The sequence below is a fragment of the Pan troglodytes genome, chromosome 2 (genome assembly GCF_028858775.2).
Source record: "Pan troglodytes isolate AG18354 chromosome 2, NHGRI_mPanTro3-v2.0_pri, whole genome shotgun sequence".
NCBI classification, from domain to species: Eukaryota; Metazoa; Chordata; class Mammalia; order Primates; family Hominidae; genus Pan; species Pan troglodytes.
In genome coordinates this window covers 14,380,461-14,402,391 of record NC_086015.1, presented here as the reverse complement: position 1 = coordinate 14,402,391, position 21,931 = coordinate 14,380,461, and the positions used below count along the sequence as shown (strand labels likewise).

The 21,931-nt window shown below is 49.1% G+C and overlaps 1 protein-coding gene across 19 annotated transcripts in view; it reads left to right on the top strand.

The window, feature by feature from the left end:
- Positions 1-21,931, top strand: part of ATP2B2 (ATPase plasma membrane Ca2+ transporting 2) — a 383,942-nt gene that overhangs the window by 325,981 nt on the left and 36,030 nt on the right. For 15 of the 19 annotated variants that reach the window (XM_063805432.1, XM_063805430.1, XM_063805431.1 and 12 more), the window contains 4 exons: positions 2,060-2,101; positions 2,934-3,092; positions 5,681-5,895; positions 9,276-9,518. In XM_063805432.1, coding sequence (XP_063661502.1) covers positions 2,060-2,101; positions 2,934-3,092; positions 5,681-5,895; positions 9,276-9,518 — 659 coding nt within the window. The remainder of the gene's footprint in view (positions 1-2,059; positions 2,102-2,933; positions 3,093-5,680; positions 5,896-9,275; positions 9,519-21,931) is intronic. The other 4 variants (XM_054680372.1, XM_024355326.3, XM_063805437.1 and 1 more) reach the window with 1 other exon arrangement.

Genomic DNA, 21,931 nt, shown 5'->3' with positions numbered 1-21,931 from the left:
ATTTTAGAAAATAAAAATAATTGTTGTTATTCATTCCTGCTTACTCTAAAAAGCTTTTTTCTCTTGTGTTTTTTAATCTAGTAGAAAGAATTTTACAGTAGAGACACAGGGGGTCTTTCACTTTAAAGCCCAGGATGGGCAACTGATCCTTTGCCATGGGAGGCCATGGGGACAGCTCTGCACTTACCCTTGAACAGACAGTGCTGGGTGAGGTTCGGGGAAGCCACTTCTCCCCTCTGAGTCACCCAGAAAGTGGGCACAGTGACAGTGATGAACTAATCCTGCAGCCATGGGGTTATTCCGAGGATGCTCCTAAATGCAGGCTGCCTCTGAACTTCCCTTGGCCTCAGTTTCCCCATCTATAAAATGAGAGTGATGAAAATCCCTCCTGCCCCACCTTGCAGGGATACTGGGAAGACTGACAAGAGATGACACTTGCAAAAGCCCTTTGAAACTGCAAAAGGCTGAACCGTGCAAGTGATTATTATGAAGGTAACTGGGGCACTCTGGGAGGTGAATGTCTCATCCTGTTTTACGAAAGTGGAAGCTTGATGAGATTGGGAGATATAAAGCCAGCAGCTAGTTGGTGGTGAAATGAAGACTTCAGGAACCCTGTCCCAGCAGTGCCACCTCAACTTCCCTCCCCTGGGCTCAGAGGGGCTGAGAGGTGTCCATGGTCTCCCTGACGGCAGCTTCTGGAGAAGCAATGGCAGGACGGAAGTAGGCACGCACTTTGGGGCCAGCTCTCCATTTACCCATTGAGACCCAAGCAGCTCATCTCCCTCTCTGAGCCTCAGTTTCTCATCCATAAATGGGTATAATACAAGCACACCCTTCAGAGGTGAGGCTGTGGTGAGGATTAGATGGAATCTCAGAGCTTATGTGTGTGCCCAGCACATGGTGGACTGTCCTGTAATGTGAGCTGTGAGAATCACCATTGCAGCCATCATCCAAGGGTGGCCAACCTTCTCAGACCCCTCCCAAGGGGGCGAGGCCTGTTGGCAGAGCAGGCAGAGCTCTGGGTGAGCGTGCAGGCCCAGTAGATGGGAGGGTGCTGGCGAAGGCAGGTGTGCTAGGCAAGAGACAGAGGCCTCCATTGCCCACATTGCACACCCAGCCCACAAGCTCCTGGCCAAGGCTGGAGTGGGGGCCTCCCAGGCAGCTCTGATGAGTCGGTGGGGGGCAGCCAGATGCAGCACCAGGCCCTGGTATGGAAGGGGGTGCCCACTGACACTACTTAGCCTGCTGCTGTAGCCTGAGCCATACCCCTACCAAGGGGTCAGCACCCCCACTGGGGACCAGAGCACTTCACCAAGAACCCGGCCACACTTGAGGTCCCTCATATACCACTATGGGGACCCCTGATCACTCTTTGTTCTGGTCACTCTCAGGGGCATTGGGCAAGGGGTCATCCTTGGGTGGCTTCACACTCTTTAGAGTGTGAAGGAGAAAGATCATCCCTCTTGAAGGCCAAAACTAAGGAACACATTGACCTCAGTGCCTTGTCCAAACTCCTCTCCATTCTAGAAACACTCTCTCCTCTATCTCTCTCTCTCTCTCTCTCTCTCTCTCCTCTCCCCCTCTCCCCTCTCTCGTCTGCATGTTTTCTTTTATGGGAAAATGAAAAGGACGTAACTGAACAAGTTTCCCTTTGCCTTCTCTCAACCCAGAAAACACCAAATCAGTCACAAAAAGCTTGGTGTGGGGGCCTGAGTGCTTCTCTGCTGCCTCCTCCAGCAGACTCTAGTCCCCTGCACCCTCTGATACTGCCCTTTGATCTGTAACACGCTCAAGGCCAAAAGTATTCCAGCAGAAACCTCCCTCCTGAGTCCCCTAGAGAATCAAGAGTTGCCCGGCTGGCAGGCCCCACAGCTAAGGTGCAGCCAGGCCTGCTCCTGCTTCAGGGCCCTCCCCAACCCGCATCCCCACACAGAGGGATGCAGTCAGCACGGCCCTCCCTTCATCTGTGACATTAATGTCTGTGGCCTGTTGCGTCTTCGTGATGACCGACCATGTGTTGTCTGTTCTCTGTTGTCTGTTAAAATTCTTTGTCGTGTAGGTAAAATGCAGGATGGCAATGTGGACGCCAGCCAGAGCAAAGGTAACCCTTTTGTTTTAACCGGCGTTTGACGTCCCTGAGGCCCCTCCCCACCGGCTCTGACAGTCACACCAGAGACAGAGACTGGCAAGGGCCAGAGGCAGACACATCCACTCCTACAGGTGTCTGACGACCTTGGGGGTGTAGCTGTGATTTGCATGGTGCCAGGCCAAATAAAGAGGTGTCCACCGGTGAGGAGGGGGATACCCACGGGCCAGCATCTCCCTAGCCTTTGAACTCTGTGCCCCATTCAGCTGAAGACTTTGAGATCCTTAGAGGTTGAGGGGTAGGGAGTTTGGCTCAGTCTCTGTCCAAAAGGATCACGGGCCCTCCAGTCCATCCTGCATGAAGAGGCCACACCAACTGGGATAGTGACTTGGTTCCCATGGCTGCCGTCTTTTACGTTCTAAGCCTCCTTTTTTGTCCCTCCCGTCTAGTGGCTACTTAATACCCCACAACAGGTCCCAAGGACCAGCTGGGTAGAGCCCAAGCCTGTCTGTCTTGTCTGAATGTGGGAAAGGACAAGGGACCACCTGGGGTAGGACTCACGGGCTTGTTCAGGCCGAGAGGGGGATCCAGGGTAACAGCTTCAGTCCCTGCTGTGTCCCAGATTCCAGGTCTGAGGCAGTAAGTGCCACTGGGATCCATAGCTCCGGCTGGAAGAGGCAGGCCCCCATCACAGGACTTCTGCACCAGCCATGCGGGGCTCAGTCCAGGCAGTCAGCACCTACCCTGGGCAGGCAGGGGTGGGTGCCAGCGTCTCCACCCTGTGGGCTGACCTGCATGTGTGTCTGTGTGTCTGTGTGTATGCACGTGCGTGATCTGCCCCCTGCAGCCAAACAGCAGGACGGGGCAGCCGCCATGGAGATGCAGCCCCTCAAGAGTGCCGAGGGCGGCGACGCTGACGACAGGAAGAAGGCCAGCATGCACAAGAAGGAGAAGTCCGTGCTGCAGGGCAAGCTCACCAAGCTGGCTGTGCAGATCGGGAAGGCGGGTGAGTGCAGCAGGTGGGAGGCAGGGGACAGGGCTCACAGGGGGACCCCAGGCAGAGCCCTGCCCCATGCTCGGCCTCAGTTACCTCATCTGCAAAGTGGGGGGCTTGAATGAGTGCCTGAAGCCCACCTTTCTCTACCACAGCACCCAGTTTGAGTCCTGTGTACAGAAGGCACTCCATTAGCACTCAGTGATACAGAAGAGTGAAGCTCGAGCAAATCCAAGGCTCTGGTAGCAGACGGCCTGCCTTCTTGTCCGGCAATGGCTGTGAGAACTTGGGAAAGTAACTTCTAGCTCTGAGCCTCTGTATCCTCATCTGTAAAATGAGGATAATAGTTGTCCCCACTTCACAGACTGCTGTGGGAGTTAAAGGAGACTCTGCATACAAAGCATTAGCACTTGGCAGGTGCAGCAGCTGGAGAGGGTGCAGGGCCTGAAGTTCCAAGCAACACAGACTTTATCCTGAGGACAGTGGGAGCCATGGAAGAGACTTGAGCAGAGGAAGACAAGAATGGGTTTGGGCTTTATCATGACCACCCTGGCCACAGTGCAGAGGAAAAACTGAAGAGGTTGAAGGACAGTGCCAAGAGCCCAGGGAGAAACCCATGGTCTGAGCCCCCACACAACAAACTGGGCATCCCAACTAAAGTGGTAACTGCAGGTGATGGCTGGTGACAGCCCCGCTGGCCCAGCTGCAAAGTGAGCCCCCGACCCTCTGGCATGGCCTAGGCTTCCCCTCCCGGGTAAGGAGGTAGCAAATGCCAAGGCCTTCCCACCTGGCTGCTCGATCCTTTGTGGCTCTCTCCCCAGCTCTAATTATAGACACCACAGCATGGGGAAGGGAAGCAGATTACAGGCTTGGCTGTCTATATTTAAACTTGGGGGCCTGGTGACAGCTCCCGGCTGCTGGGAGCTTGGCTTCCAGCCCCTCCGACTGTCAGACAGGGATGGAGCCGGCTCTGAGGCTCCGCAGCTGGAGGTGGGGGTGGAGAGCTATGGGCCCAGGGATTTCCTCTATCCCGCCATCGCCACCGCCACAGGCAGAAGACTCCATGGAAACATGGCACTGACAGGGCCGGGAACTAAGCGATGAGAACAACCCCATGGCCTTCAAAGTCCTCACTCCTCTCCCTCCTGCACCTCGGCCCTGCCAAGAATGGAGTTCACAGTCAAGCACTCCTGGGTTCACAGCCCATCTCTGCCTCTCTCTTTGGCTGAATTCCCTGAGATGGGTAGGCAGGGGATCTATTGACAGGGTGCTCTCAGGTGAGACCTGCAAGGGGCACAGGTCCACGCTAGGGAAGAAGCCGGGGGCAGCTGAGATTTCCAGAGAACTCCCAGCCTCTCCCGATCCCATGGGAGCTCTGGAGCAACCCAATTCCATCCCTGCCCTCCTCTGCTCAAACCTCCTCCGTGACTCCCACTGTCCTCAGGATAAAGTCCATGGCTGCCCAGAACTCTAGGGTCTGTCCTACCTCAAAGCAGATGGCTGGGCTTTGGGACTAACACGTCAGCCACTGGATGTTGGCCATCAGGTTAAGATGGGAGTGCATTCCCAGGCACTTCCCAACAAGGGGACCCAGTCACCTTAGCAGGCTCCTCCTCTGTCAGAGTCTGCGGGTGTGAGCAGTCTCCGCAGCACCTGCAGTAGCACCTGTAGCAGATGGGGGATGGGCATGCTAAACTAAAGAGGAAGCCCCAGGGGATCAGGATGGGTCCCCAACTGCGTTCCTACCGTTACAGCCTTTCTCTTGCCTGTGGCTGCAAGCAAGTCACTTCCCCTATCTGAGCCTCAGTTTCCTCATCCAAAAAAAAGCCACCTGCTGTTTCCTCTACATGGAATGTTCTTCCCTAGGTCACCATGCGACTGGTGTCTGCTCAAATACCACCTCCTCCAAGAAGCCTTCCCTGGCCACCCTAGCTAAAGTAACCACTCCCTACCCCTGTCCCCCATGTCACTTTCTATCACATCATCCTGGCCTTTTTCTTCACAATGTGTCGCCATATCTGAAACTGTCCGTTTTTTTGTTTCTTGTCTTCCTCCTCCTCTAGACTGTCTGCTCCTCAAGGGCAGGAACTCTTGTCTTCTTTACTGCTGTGTCCCTAGTTCCCAAACTAGGAACTAAGATGTGCCTGGCGTGTCATAGGTGCTCAAAAGGTATTTGTTGAATAAATGAATAAATAAATGATACCAACTTCACATCGTTATTGTGTGAAAGCTCAGTGCAAACCATTCCTCATTTATTCACACAGTCACTCGGCACACATCTCTTGAGCACCTACTATGTGTCGAGCACATACTATTGCCGAGCACTATGCTGGGCACTTTGCATGCGTTATTACCACATTTGAGCCTTACAAAATCCTGGGGAGGAAGTATGCATCCCCATTGTACAGAGCAGGAGACTGAGGCTCGGTGAGGATCAAGGTCTCAAGAACTTGCCACAGGTCATAAAGCAAGGAGTGGCAGAGCTGGGAGGTGAGCTGGGGTCAGCCTGACCCGGAGCTCTTTCAGCCAAAGATTTGGTCCACACCACCCCCAGCCTCCACTTCCTGGAACCCCCCGAGCATGTGTCCCTCACATTGCAGGCTTGGTGATGTCAGCCATCACGGTGATCATCCTGGTGCTCTACTTCACTGTGGACACCTTCGTGGTCAACAAGAAGCCGTGGCTGCCTGAGTGCACGCCCGTCTACGTGCAGTACTTTGTCAAGTTCTTCATCATTGGCGTGACGGTGCTGGTGGTCGCCGTGCCCGAGGGGCTCCCTCTGGCCGTCACCATCTCGTTGGCCTATTCGGTGAAGGTGAGAGGGGAGGAGAGCAGGACCAGCCGGCTGATGCAGCTGCAGCTGAGGGCCTGGGGGAATCACTGGGGCTGGTGCTGGGGTTGGGAGATGAATGAAGAAGCCCCATAGACCCCCTAGGAGCTTGGAAGAAGAATGTATGCAGGACCCCAAAACTCTGACGCTTTCATAGAGTCCAGGGGCCTGTAGCAAACCAGAGAGCCATACCCTGGCTGAAGAGGCAAGTGTTATTCAGCCCAGCCACACACCGCCTTGCAGGGGTGCAGGCCCAGCATTGCCACATTGTCACCTTTTTCCAAGAGAAGCCAGAAATCTGGACTTAATGTAGACTCTCGTGATTTTTAGACATTGATAATCAACTCAAAAATTTAAAAAAAATAATAAAGACATCACCGTGCAAGCCAGAATTCATCCTTACCCCACCAAATTTACGCAGAAGTCTGGCGGTCTCAGTCGTAGGCCCCGCGGGCAACTGTAGCGCTTGTAAAACTCATCACAGAGGTGGCTCCCTGAAGTGTGAGGGGTAAGCCAAAAACAAAAAGGAAGTCTGATTTCATAGAAGCCTCCTCCCCTTCGGAAAGAGGCTAAAAATATAAGAAATTTTAAAGCAGTTAAATGAAGAGCTGGGGTCATGAATGTTTTCCGGGGAAGCTTGGTCTGGGACCTTTCTAAGCGCTACCCTGATGGCAGAGCTGCACCTCCACCTGCACCCAGGCCATGACTGTCTGCAGTGCCCAGTCACTGCGAGTCTGACCCTACTGGGTCACCCCCAGGTTCTCACACCCGGGTCTCATTTTCTTTCCTTTGCCCCATGTTTTCTCCACCTCGAAGGGCCGGGCGTAGGGCTTCTGTTTCCCAGTGCCCCATGCCAGAATGCCCCTGCGAGGGTGGAGGCGTGGCCATGTTTATAAACGAGGCATTCACTCTGAGAAATTGGCAGAGCCTCCAGAGGGCATGGGGAGCATCAGTTTCCAAGCTGGAATTTGGGCTGGGCTCTCCGATGTAATTTCATACAGAAAAGAGATCTCTAGACAGACGCCAGAAAGTGGCAGTTCTGTGTAACAAATACGGCCCTTATCGTCTTCCTGTTTTAAGGTTCTTGAAGAAACTCCATCCCCACAAACCAAAGCCCAAACAGGCCACAACAAGAGGCTACTTTGGGACCCAGGGCCAGCAGAAGGTGACTGTTATAGAGCCATGAGTAGGGGGCCTCCACAGCCACTTCACTGAGCCTGGGGATGTCCTTGAAAGTTGCACAGAGCTGGTTTGGGAGAATCATATACAGATGCTTTTAGGCCTCTGCGCCTTCTGCAGTTCGTATCTCTGGCACCCGCTACCTTCGCTCATCTTAGGTAGTGTTAAAGTTAGGTACTTTTACAGTCACTTGATAAACTTAGGAGAGCACCCCAACACAGGAGAGGCAGACTGTGCCCTCTCTGAGCCTGGACCTCGGAGCCACCATCAAGAGTACAGAGATGACTGACCACTTAGATCAGCACTGCCCAAAAAGAGACAGAATGTGAGCCACGTGTGCAATTTTAAGTTTCCTAGTAGCCAGACGTGGTGACTCATGCCTGTAATCCCCAGCACTTTCAGAGGCCGAGGCAAGAGGATCGCTTGAGCCCAGAAGTTCAAGATCAGCTTGGGCAAATAGTGAGACCCCATCTCTACAAAATAAAATAATTTTTTAAAAAAGAAGAAAAAATTCCTAGTAGCTACATTATTTTAAAAAAGTAAAAAGAAACCAGTGAAGTTAATTTTAATAATATAATTTACTTAACCCAGTATGTCAAATCCAACATTATTATCCAAATTATTATCAATCCAATGTGTGATCACTATAAAAATTATAAATGAACTACTACTTTTACATTTTTTCATAATATCCTCTAAATCTGATGTGTATTTTGCACTCACAGCACATTTCACTTCAGAATAGCCACATTTCAAGTGCTCAGTACCCTATAGGTGTAGTCACAATACATGTGACTACCGTATTGGATAGTACGGACTTAAAGATTCTTGAGCCCAACAGACAAACCCTCTTCAGAGAGTGCAGGTGGGCTGAGGCCCAATAGAAAGGTCCAGGCTGTGAGGTTAAACGGAGGTAGGTTCAAATCCCAGCTTTAAACCCCTCCGGGTGTGTGATCCTGGTCAGGTCACTTTGCCTAGATTTCTTCAGTTGCCAAAATGGATTACCAGAATCTTTTCCTGTGCCACAGAATTCTTAAAACATCAGACAAGAAGTAATTCGCAACAAGGCTTTGCAAACTGTAACGTGTTGCAAATTCAAGTTGCTGTTGATCATTCAACGTGCGTTTATTATTACTATTATCACAAGTTATAGTAGGAGGAACTGCAAGAGAATATAATCCTATTAATACTCATTTTTAGGAACATAAAGCTCTATTAAAATTATTATTCTTTTTTACCCTGGTTATAAAGAGTTATAATGAGGAGCAAAAATAAAGGAAATCAAATTCCTAGGCACAGCCTAGAACTCCATCTGATTCAGCTGCTATGTCAGGAGGGCCTGCATGAAGAACAGTATTTCCTTGAGAATTACTTCATTTGCATTACTTGTTTGAGAGCCTAGAAGAAGGTATGAGTGTGGAGTTGGGCCAGAGAGAAAAGAAGGCAGATAGAAGAAAATATTGTGTATAGGAATATTCCATTTTTGTTATAAATTTCAAAAAAAAAGGATGTTGATATACAAGATGTACCTAGTTCTGGGTGGTAGCTAATAGTTGATATGTTTTCTTTTTCCCTTTTGTGTATTTTTTTAAAGAAATGTGTGGTTTTTATTATGCAAGTGATATATGTTAGTCATAGAAAAGACAAAAATCTGTAATTCTATCACTTAGCAATAATGACATTAATACTTTGATATTTTTCCAGATATTTTCCTGTATCCTAATTTATTTACTTTTGGTAAAATGAAAATGAAAATGAAAGCCAGGCACCAGTGAAAGATAATACGTTTGAGAAAATTCATGACCAAATAAGGAATAGTTACTTATGTTAGTCTATAAGAGAAAAATACTTAAAGTACTCAGAGAGGGAACCAACCTTATTTATCTTTCCCCCTTTTTCCCGTAAAGAATGTAGATTACTTCTATAATCCAAATTAATAAATTCAATTAATTGAGTCTTTTAAATGGTTCAGATACTAAAAGAGAAAGGAAAGGGCCACGCACAGACAAAAGAAGCCCAGGTATAGGAGGCAGCAGCAACCAAGATCCTTTACAAGTGCAGGAAGCAAAGGGGCAGGCTGTGGTGGCTCTGCCTTATTTACTGCATGTTTACCCAGTGCCTCCAGGCACCCCATGCTCCCCAGCCCCTCTCCTCACTGTTGCCCTCTCACCTGCCCCTTCTCCCAGAAAATGATGAAGGACAATAACCTGGTACGCCACCTGGATGCCTGTGAGACCATGGGCAATGCCACAGCCATCTGCTCAGACAAGACAGGCACGCTGACCACCAATCGCATGACAGTGGTACAGGCCTATGTCGGCGACGTCCACTATAAAGAGATCCCCGACCCCAGCTCCATCAACACCAAGACCATGGAGCTGCTGGTCAATGCCATCGCCATCAACAGCGCCTACACCACCAAGATTCTGGTAAGTGGGTACCAGGCACATCCACCACCTGGAGCAACATCCATGGGATGGTACAGAGGTACTGGGCAGGTTGAGCAATGTGATTCATAGTCTCAAATCCTGCTAATATATTTTGGTATGGTCAGATAGTAAGCAACATGTTTCTGTTTGACTTAATATACTATTAATATTGCTATAATGTTTGTGTGACAAAGAAACCTTTATTGTTAATTATGCTTTTTAAATCCTGTCATTGAACCCCCACTCCCCCTGCCCACACACACACAAACATTTATTAGCGTGCTGTTGCTGCATAACAAACTACTCCAAAACTTAGTGGCTTGAAACAAACCTGTGCATTTCACTCAAAGTCCTGTGAGTCAGCAATTCAAGCTGGGTTCAGCTGGATGGTTCTTCTGGTCTCAGCTAGGCTTCCTCCTGCATCTGCAGGGGTTCACGTGGACATCTCCGCTGATCTTGGCAGAACTGTAGGCTGACTTGGCATGGCCTCAGCCGGGCTGGCTCATCCCTGCCCTGTGTGGTCTCACCTCCTCCAGCAGGCTAGCCTGGGCTTGTTCACATGGTGACAACAGGCCTTTAAGAGAGAACAGAAGTGTGCGAGTTCTCTTGAGGCCTGAACCGCCACGTTGTCACTTTTTGCTGCATTCTCTTGGCCAGTGTAAGTCAGGAGGCCAGCCCAGATTCACACAGTGGTAAAATAAACTTCACCTCTTGATGAGAGGTGCTGTAAGGACATGGATTCAGAAAGGAGAATAATTGTGGCCATTTTCACAGTCTACCACTGATGATGTTGTTGTTGCTAATAGTAGTAATATTATTCATTTTGATAAGAAAAACTCTCAACCTACTGTCTCAGCTAAGCTGCCTAGACTCACCATGCTGTAAACCCTGTCTGGTTTAGAAGCACAGGTTGCCCCAGCACTAGATGAAGAGAAACCCAAAGTTCATCCATCCAGATGTCCATCAGCTCCCAGATGTAGAACGTTTCTGCCTTGAGAGCATCTGGGTGATCAGCTAAGCTTTTTTGTTTACCCTCCCAATGTGCTGAGCCCTGACCTCCTCCTCCTTCTGCCCCTGAGCCAGCTGCAACCTTCTCGATCAGGTTGGGTTTGTAGGAGCTGCTAGCAGCTTTATCGAAATGGGGAAGAGAGCGTGAGTCAGCAGCAAAGAGCCAAGGGCTGGTAGGGGAAGGAGGAGGAGGCGGCTCCTGCACCCTCCACAGCAGCTGAGCAGCCACCTGCATCATCCTGGAGCAGCAGGCTAAGGGAGGCAGAACTGACAACGGGGAAAGTAGGTCAGAGGACCCATGCAGACAGTGATAGAGAACCCTGGGGGTGATGCCAAACATGACGACGTTTTTGTCTTCTTCCCCCACCCCACCCAATTTGGGAATCAAGGGAGATCAGCGATGCTTTATTCTGCTCCCCAGGACTTCCTAAAATAACTGGGATGCTGATAATGATCTCCTCCTGCAGACCTGGCAGAGAGGGGAACAGGGCGATTCCCAGAACGGGCTTCAGCCATGTGGGCACAGCCCTGTGGGGTGGGCTTGGATTGAGATGTGTGTAATGCAATTATAGTCAAAAAGAATTCTTGGGATCTGCCAGAAGGCTGAGGAAACCTCTCCACAGTGATGAGTCTCAATTAAGCAGTGCTTTTTAGCACTGGAGGCAAAGCTGAAATGTCATTTCCAGATGTTGGTGGATTGAGTCTTTTCAGGTGGCATAAAGGACAGGGGTCAGTCGGTCCATCTGAGGAGGTGCAGCTGCTGAGGCTCGAGAGAGGTCAGGGACCTGGGAACTGGGGTCCTTGGTTTGTAACCCAGGCCAGGTCCCTTACCTCTCAGACACCAGAGTCCCCTCTGTGCCTGGAACCCTGGCATCGTAGATACCTGCGCCTGTCTTTCTGGGTCTTTCTTGTAAGTTCCCTGGACACATTATTCTCTTTGCTGGGAGCTGACAGCCATCGATGTGGGAAGGACAGCAGAGCCTCTGTGTGACTGGGTAGTGGTTAAAACTTGGATTCTGGAGCCAGACTGCCTTCGTTCAAATCCCTCACCAGCTGTATGAATATAAACAAATTATTTAACCTCTCGGTGCCTCAGTTTCCTAGGGGAGGGGGAGAATCTTGGATTGTTGTGAGGATAAAGTGAGTTAGTTAATGGAAAGTGCTCAGCACACAGCACTCAGTATGACTAGTATTGTTGTTATTCAGCAATAAAATCACCCACCGAAAGGGGATTCCATTTGTAGCAATGCAGAGGTTAACAAATAAAGAGAGCAGAGACATCAGGGCTAGAGAGGGAAAGGCTATTGCCCAAAACCGTTCAGCCAATTAGCGGCAAAACTGACCCATGGATGCCCTAAAGCTAGCTGCTGAGTCCGATGTCCAGACTAGGGTTTTGGTCATAGATACCAACCCTGCAGCACCTCTAGCCTATGGTCTGCTTGGGAAGAAAGGTCTGGGGTCCAGAGGGTGAGATTCACAGCCAGGGCCTGCCAGCCATGTGGGGCAAAAACCCTCTCAGGGGCTCCCCTTTCTAGGTTCAGATGAAGACTGAGAAGAGGCCCAAGCTGCTCTGCTCAGGGCAGACATCCGGCCACCCTCCAAACCAGGACAGGAAATCTAGATTGCAGGACATTCTGAAACCATACAAGAGGAGACAGGGCAGGAAGGGCATGCAATGTCCACCAGCTTCACTACCCATCAGCTTTAATTGGGAAATGAGCCTAGACTGGGAAAATAAGACCCTGGGCAGGGCTGGGCTCCCATATGCTGTATTTCCCCCTCCACAAGGAGGCCAGTTCCTCTGTGTCTTCTTGCTGTCTGATGCCAGGCTGTGGGCTTTTCAAGAGCAAGAGACAGCTGAGTCTTCTCTCATCCCCCTTGGATAGACTTTTGGGAAGTGCTGGGTGGATGGGTGATGTAAGTGAATGGACTGATGAATAAATGTGTTGATGAGCAATCAATGAGATGAGGGATAGGTAGGGAGAAGGGGGGATGGATGGATGAGTGGTGGGTAGGTAGATGGATGGGTGGATGGATGAATGAGTGGATGGATGGATTGATGGATGAATGCATGGATGGGTGTATGGATGAGTGGGTGGATGAATAGATGGGTGGATGGGTGGATAGACAGATGGATGGCGGTTAGGTGGATGGATGGGTGGATGGATGAATAGGTGGATGGATGGGTGGATGGATGAATATATGGATGGATGGGTGGATGTGATGGTTGGTAAATGGATGGATGGATGTGTTCATTGGTGGATGGATGAGTGGATGCATGGATATATTGGCTGGTAGGTGGATGGGTGGATGGATGGGATGGGATGGGTAGATGTGTTGATTGCTTGATGGAATGGAATGGTGGATGAATAGATGGATGGATGAATGGACGAATGGATGGATGAATATGTGAATGGGTGGATGGGTGACTATGAATTTATAGGAGTCTTAAGGCAGGACTGATGTCTCTACCTTCTAATTTTTTGTTCTTGTATGGCAGCAAGAGGCAGGAGTTGGCCTTGGATCCAGTCCCATGGCCCATACCAGTGCTCTCTCACTACCTCCAGCTTGTTGAGCTGGTCTCTTCCACAACTACCCTCAGCCATCCAGGCAGCATTGATCCATAGACCTCCCAATTAGCTGATGTCTTTTACTGAAAAAAAAGAGTATTTGCAAGGATAGATTGCAAGGTCTACAAGATTCACAAACCGTAGAGACCACCTAGTTCAGCCCCCTCAGTTTACTCTGAGAAATGGGAAGGGATTTGTCCCAAGTCACCCCATGGGTTAGTGACATTAGAATCCAGGTGTTCCAATACCTAGCTCAGGAAGCAATGGTTAAGAGGTTTGGCTCTAAAGTCCGACAGACCAGGTTCATATCCCAGCCCCAACACTCATCACCTGTGTGATCCTGAGCCAGTTACTTAACCTCTCTGAGCCTCTGTTTTTCAGTCTATAAAGTGAGCATATCATTATTGCTAACATTTACTTAGCTAGGCTCAATGCTGAGTGCTTTCCCTACCTTGCTTTGTATGACAACCCACAGAGTGGGTGACACCACACCCCAATGCGTAGGTAAGGACCCTGCAGTTGGAGCAGTTAAGCCACATGCCGAGAGTACCCGAGCAGATCTGAGGCCAAGCCAGGATTGGAACCCAGATCTGTACAATCCCAAGCCCAGGCCCAGATCCCTGCCACTCAGGGCAGAGCCACACCTCTGCCATGAGGCTGTTTGTCCGAGGGCTGTTGTGAAGCTTAGACGAGCTGAGGTGTGTACAGCACCCTGCACAGTGCTTGACACAGAGCAGGCAGGTGCTCATCCGTGGCAGTCATTACTCTGTTTCCCTCTGCTGCTCTTTCTGAGCTTTCCCCTCTGTAGTTTGCTATGCCAGCCACTGTCCTTCTTGACCCTCAACATCCCCTTCAGATCAGCTGGCCAAATAGGACCATTCCCATCTCGCAGCTAGGAAAACTGCGCTGCAGAAACAGAAGGGAACCTACCAGGGTCGCTGCTCACCACCAAGTGGCAGAGCTGGGCCCAGAGAATTCTGGAGGAATTCACCAAGCAGGCAGGGGGCAAGAGTATTCCAGGCAGGGGGCATGACCCTGCAAAGGCCCAGAGATCTTAAGATGTGTAGCTCACTTAGGAAACATGGTGATTTGTGGCCTGGGCATTTCTGCAGGGCCAGAATGACAAGAGGTGAGGCTGGGAGAACTAGGGGGAGCCAGTGGTAGCAAATAAGCCCCTAATGGGCTTTCTCCTCCCAGCGCTCAGCAGAACCACCCCAGGCACGGGTGGAGGAGGGTGGTGTGAGGGCTGGGAGGCCTCTCAGGGGCCCAGCCCCACCCTGTGCCCCATCCTTTCTGAGAATGGCAGAGCCTTTTTCTTTCCATTCTTATTTCTAATCATCAGTAACTAAACTTGCCCTCTGAGGGAAGCTGTGTGAATCATCTTTTAGTCAGAAATTGCTTCCCTGCCTCAGAAACCCTGGCACACCCTCAGATTCCCTTTGTGGTCTGCGGTGCTTTGTACGTCAAGACTTCCACTAGCAGCTCTGGCTGTCCTGCTGCTCCTCCGAGCCACAGCTGAGCTTTCAGATGGAAATAGCTCTTTCCTCGACTCTGGAGGCACCACGCTTCCTTGGGAAAACATCCCCCTGTTCTGCCCATGTCTGTTCTGTGTACTGGAACCACCCGAGCAGACTTACATTTTCTACTTCACTAGACCTCTTTTGGAGGAGGTTGATACTGCAGTTGACATTTGAACTATTAAACTGAGGATGGGCACTTGCGGAGCTGAACTGTTGGGAGTTTATGGCGTATTTCTGAAACATAAGCTATTGAGAGAAAAACAAATCTCCCTGGAGCCCCCGAAGTGGTTCTGAAGGAAGGATTCCCCCTGCAGGATGGTTTTCCTGAATAGATAAGCCAAGCTTCGCCTGGTGAAGCCCCAGGTCCCCAGCACACCCCATTCTACATGGAGGTGGCCATGAGGCCAATAACCCCAGAAGGAAGGAGGGCTGGCTGTGCTGTATTTCCCACAAATCTTAAAACCTAGCAGATAGTAGGGAGGGCCGAGGAGAAAGGGGAAGGGGGGAAGCAGAGACAGCCCTTGAATTCAGATCTCCTGAGACCAAACCCAGGGCTCGATCTAATATTCGAGTGAGCCTCAAAGTCCCCCTAAGCCAGGCCATACCCTGAGACTGGGCTCCTGCCAAGCCAAGAGGGTCAGAAGGCGTGGAAGATACTGGAAGGGACTTAGCAGGGCACTGAGGTCGGGAGGTGGGCCCTGGGGTATGTGAAACAGCAGGGGCCTGGGTGTCGAATTCAACAAGGGTTTTGCTTTTGGTTTTTTTTGCGAACACCGTCTCTGGAAGAAGAGTTTAAAGGAAATCACTCCAGATGGGGAATTCCAGTTTTTAACAGAGCTGTTAGTCCTTTCACCCTGATATGCACACGGTGACACATACACACACACCACACACACACCACACATACACCACCCATCATGCACATCCAGCACACAATACACACCACTAACCACACACATCACACAAACACACAACACACATACACCACCTACCACACACACAACACACACATCACACAAACACACAACACACATATACCACTTACCACACACATACAACACACAACACACAATACCTACGACACACATACAACACACACCACATACACAAAACACACCACTCATCACACAGACCACACATACACAACCCATCATGCACACACAACACAACACACCACTCACCACACCCATCATGCAAACACACAGCACACATACCACCTACCACACACACAACACACACATCACACAAACACACAACACACATACCACCTACCACCTACCACACACATACAACACACACACAACACTTACCACACATATAACACATACAACACACCACACACATACACCACCTACCATGCACATACAACATACACCACACATACCACTCACTACACACACCACATACACCACACATATAACAACACACAACACTCACAAAACAGACAACACATCACACACACCACACATACAACACATGGCAGCACACATACACCACTCATGACACATATCACTTATCACACACATAACACACATACAGCACCTACCATGCACATAACAACACACACTACATACACAAAATACATACACCACTCATCACACACAACACACATATACCACATTACCACACAAAAAAACACCACACACAACACTCCACACACAGCATACACACACCACTCACCACACACGATACACGTCACAAACACATCACACATACCACTCACCACACATACAACACACAGACCACACATGTCATGCACATACAACACACACCACACACACCACTCATCACACACAAACACAACACTCACCACACACATACAACATACAGCATACACACCACTCATCACACACACTGCACAACACATATACACCACATATCACACACATCAAACACACAACACATATACACCACCTACTGTGCACATACAACACACACACAGCACATACAACACATACACTATACACAGTACGTACCATACACATACAGCGCACAACACACATGCCACACAAACGCACACCATGCACCACACACACACCAAACATACCACAGACACACAGACCAAACACATCATATACACACACACACACCACACACATACCAAGTACACTACACATATACACACACCACAGACTCACACCCCATGCATCACACACACACACACACTCTGCACTGGTGAGCTGGGGAAGGCTCCTGGGGTCTACTCTCCCGGAGTGCAGCGCCTCTGCATTCCAGGGGGCTTCTATCGTCCCGGACACCCGCACCCACCTCCTGCCCTCCCCCACTCTGGGGAAGACCCCAGGGCTCACTGGCCCTGCACAGCCACCTCACTCTCCTCAAAAGCCAGGCCTTTAGAGGATGATTCTGGGAACCAAGTTCTGCCAAAATTTCGTGCCACCTGGGGTCCTGTTGGCAGCACCCCACACACAAACACAAAATTATTCATTGATTCACTGGACAAATGTTCACTGGAGGCCCTATGGCACTGGTGGGGTGGGGATGTGGGCATGAATGAGGCAAACTGCCCTGCCCTGGTGACTCTGAGCCAGTGGTCTCTGCCAGGGAGAGAGGCAGGCTTCTGGGAGAAGTGCTCTGCGGGCTCAGGGCCCAGACCCCCTGCTTCGGCTCCTAGCCAAGTAGACCCTTCCTTGTCATGCAGCCTTGCCTCTCCCGGCCTCAGTTGTGCATGACTCTAAAATGAGAGGAAGAACAGCCCCTGCCTTGTAGGCAGCTGTGAGCCTATGATAAGGTGATGCGTGTGAAGAACTCAGCAGAGTAGTGAGCACAGAGCAGGCATTTGGGGAAACGGGCATGGCTACAGCTGTTGAGGTTGGGCCTCCAGGCATCAGGGGAGACGTCATTGCTGATGCCTGTCCTTAAAGGATACTGGCTAGGTCACCAGAGACAGCCAATTAGCATAAAGTTGTTTTCTAATGGCCTCTTAGAAAAATCATCACATTGCAGTTACTGCCGTTTACCATGCTATGGGGTTCGTTTGGGAGCTTTTTTTTTTTTTTTTTTTTTTTATTATTATTATTTTTTTTTTTCCCAAGATGGAGTCTTGCTCTGACGCCCAGGCTGGAGTGCAGTGGCACAATTTTGGCTCACTGCAACCTCCGCCTCCCGGGTTTGTGTGATTCTCCTGCCTCAGCTTCTCGAGTAACTGGGATTACAGGGGCCTGCCACCACTCCTGGCTAATTTTTGTATTTTTAGTAGAGACGGGGTTTTGACATCTTGGCCAGACTGGTCTCAAACTCCCAACCTCAAGTGATCCTCCCACCTCAGCTTCCCAAAGTGCTGGGATTACAGATGTGAGCCACCACACCCGGCCTGTTTAGGAGCTTTTTAAGTTATTTTTTATTTTAAAAATTTGCATAAAATATATATACCATAAAATTTACAAACTTGACCATTTTCAAGTATATAGTAGTATTAAGTACATTCACATTGTTGTACAACTCATCTCCAGAACTCTTTTCAGGTTGCAAAACTAAAACTCTGTACCCATTAAATGGTAAGTTTCCATTCCCCTCTCCTCCCATGTCTGGCACCCACCATTCTCCTTTCTGTCTGTAAATCTGACTGCTCCAGTAACTCATAAAAGTTGAGTCATACAGTTTCTGTCCTCTTGTGACTGGTTTATTTCACTTAGCATAATGTCCTCAAGATTCCTTCATGTGGGAGCATGTATCAGAATTTCCCTCCTTTTTAAGGTTGAATAATAGTCCATTGTATGGATAAATGACATTTTGTTTATCCATTCATCTGTTGATGGACACGTTGGTTGTGTCCAACTCTTAGACTTTGTGATTAATGCTGCTTTGAACATGAGTATACAAATATTTCTTTGAGTACCTGTTTTCATTTATTTGGGGCATATTCCCCAGAATCAGACTTTCTGGATCATATAGTAATTTCATGTTTAATTTTTTGAGGAACTACCATACTGTTTTCCATAGTGGCTGTACCATTTTAGATTCCCACCAATAGTGCACAGGAGTTCCTGTTTCTCCACATCCTCACCAACATTATTTTTTGTTTCTTTTTTTTTTTAATAGTAGCCATCTTAATGGGTGATATATGCTATGGTTTTTCTTAATCCCATTTTTGCAAATGTTATCCATAACGTGTAGCTCTTTAAGTCATCATTCATTGATCTTAGCTCCATTCACTTCCCAGCATCCCAAAACAAGAGCACGAATTGTCCTCTCAAAGGTACGACCATGGCTGCACCCAGCATTCCCTAAAGGCCCAACACCATGCCAAGAAATGTGCTGGACCAAGCTGGAACTGGAATCAGGGGCTTTGGGGCAGTCCCAGGCCTGACCTTCTGCAGGTCCCTGACTAGGAGCAAGTGCCTTTTCTCCCCAGGGCCTGTTCTCCGTCCCTCAAAACAGGAACAATACCAATGCCTTAACTCCCTTACAGAGTTGGAGCCCTGGAGATAAAAAGGCTCGTGGAAATTTTACAGCAGGAGCAAAACTTCTGGGTTTGTCAGGATCTCAAAAAGCCAAAAGAGAAAAGGGGAGGGTCCCTGATTCTTAGTAATGCACGTAGGCAATTTCAGAGCTCAAGTTCATGGAAACAAACTGAATTACGGAGGAGGCAGCTCTGCCATTTGCAACCACGGATTGTTTGGAATCCTTTTAGAGGAAAATTAAAATATTTCACAGAGGGTAATAAAATCCTGGGTGTTTTGCAGGCATGACTGCTCAGCTCTCTTGGGCAAATAAGTAATTAGGCATTTTTATTTAAGTCCTCTGTGTCATCATTTTCTTTCATTAGTAGAGGGAGAAAAACTGTTATGGAAAATACATAAAACTCTGGAAATCAACAGAAAGTTAATTATAAAATTGCAAATATATATATGTGTGTGTGAGATATATATATATGTATAGCACACAATAACAGCATACTGCAGAGACAAAGGGAAGATCTTAGAACTTATTTTCCCAAACTTCAGACATGGGAAGCTGTGTCAAATATTCCTCTGCTTCTTAGTAAAACCTATCAAAGAGCTTGGGAGTGGGGCATTTTTCAAGGCACAGGATGCCTTAGGTCAGTATGGCCATGGGAGCCGGGGAGGTGCTCTGAGCCTTGCTCCCTATCCACGGCCCCCGTACCATCCACCAAGGGACCTGCAGTTCTTCCTCACTCTACCCTCCCTCACCACATCCACTTTAAGGAGAGGGTTGATATTTCTCTGAGCTAGAAAGCATGTGCTCCAGCCTCTCCATCTTACAGATGGGGAAACTGAGGACCTGGTTTAGGTTCAAAGGCTCTTTTTTTTCCTATGCATCCCCAGGTCTCAGGACCACTGCGTGTCAATGCCTGTATTCCCCCCATGTGAATTGGGTCTGCTCTTTGGGCCCGAGCCCTAGCTGCAGAAGAGGGAAGAATAGGCCAGGGATACATCCAGTTGCTGACAGAGGGTCCTCCCTGTCCCTGCACAGCCAGTCCATGCTGACATCTTCCTGAGTCCACCTTCTTCCTGTCTGGGCTGCTCTTTTGGGTAATATGAGGGAGACTGAGGACGAGGATGCAGAGGGCTCCTTGTGAGAGGTTCATCTGGTACTTCAGGGGGACACAGGCGTGTTCATAGCTATTTCGTCTTCAGAATCTCTCTAGAGTTTGGGTTTATCTCTGGTGTCTTTCACCACCCCTGAAGCCAGCTCCACCTGAGTCACCTGTCTCAATGTTATTAAGTGGCATGAGTGGGTGTGTGCATTGGGGTCGGGGGGTGCACATGGGCGCCACCTGCAAATCTGCACTTTCACAGCCTCCTGTGAATCCAACATCAGTGCCCATATGGAGGCATCTCGTCCTTACCATTAACCAGTCTCCCCCACCACTCTGGTCTGCATTAAGCCATCTAGCAAACAGTTAATAAGCACCTGCTGTGTGCTGGGCTTTGCACTGACCCTGAGAACCCAGAGAGGAATAGAATTCAGCTTGTTTACACAGGGGAAGAAAGACCCACATGGCAGTTTTCAAAAACAAGGAGATATTTGAGCTGGTCCTTAAAGGACAAGAGGAAGTTTGCCTGGCAGGGAAGGGAGAGGGACCCACCTGGGAGGAGCAGCAGAGGTGAAGGCACAGAGGCATGAAACAGCCCGCGTTCGGGCAGCCATGTGAGGAAGTGACAGGTGCTGGGGAGATGCAGCTGGTGTTCTGGGAGTCTCCAGGACAGGAGCTAATGGTGTTCACACGGCCCTGCGGCGGGCACAGGGCCAGCATGAAGCAGGTGCCAAAGACTGTGTGTCTAATGTGTGAAGGGGAGAAGGAAATAGGGGAGGCACTCAGGGAAGGGATAAGTCTTTGCAGCATATTCATATCATGGCATCTATAGAGCAGTTAAAAAGGAACACACTAGAGCCATAAACATGAATGAATCTCAGAAACAGTGTTACAACCGGGCGCAGTTACAGCCGGGCACGGTGGCTTACACCTGTAATCCCAGCACTTTGGGAGGCCAAGGCAGGTGGATTACTTGAGGTCAGAAGTCTCATTAGGTTAAACTGCATGAACTTGCCCATATTTGACCATTTTTGACATTCAAAAATAGCAGTTTCCATTGGTTCAACCTAATTGAACTCATGAGGGACAGTCTGTCTGTCCCATGAAATACCACTCAGCAATCAAAAGGAACAGATTATCAGCACGTACAGCAGCTTGCTTGGATCTCAGGGGGATTCTGCTGAGCAAAGAAGCCAAGCTCCGAAAGTTACAGACTGTATGATTCCATTTATATAACAGGCTGGAAATGATGAAAGCTTGGAAACGGGGAACAGATTAGTGGTTGCCATGGCCAGGGAGTCGGGGGAAGAGAGAGGTGACCATAGCTTTAAAAAAAGGGTAGTACAAGGACCCTTGTGATGAACTGTCCTGAATCTTGACAGTGGTGGTGGCCACATTAACTCACATGTGGTGCCATTGCATAGAAAATACACACGCACACCCACACACAAGCTCATGTAAAGCCGGTGAACTCTCCACAAGTTCGGCTTCCTTGCGTCAGCATCTCCATCTCAGTTGTGGTACTTGTGTTAATACTATGGTGATGACATTGGGGGAAACTGGATGAAGGGTATACGGCATCTCTGTATTGTTTCTTATTGCATGTGAATTACAATTATCTCGGAATTAACAGTTAAATACACACATGGTAATGATTAATGCTAAATTTAAGACAGAAGTTGTTTCTGGGACAAGGAGTGAATTATGCAGATGGGGAGAGGTTTGCGGAGGGGATTCAACTTTATCTGTAATGTTTTACTTCTTAAAATAGAAAAATCTGAGGCAAGTACGGCATAA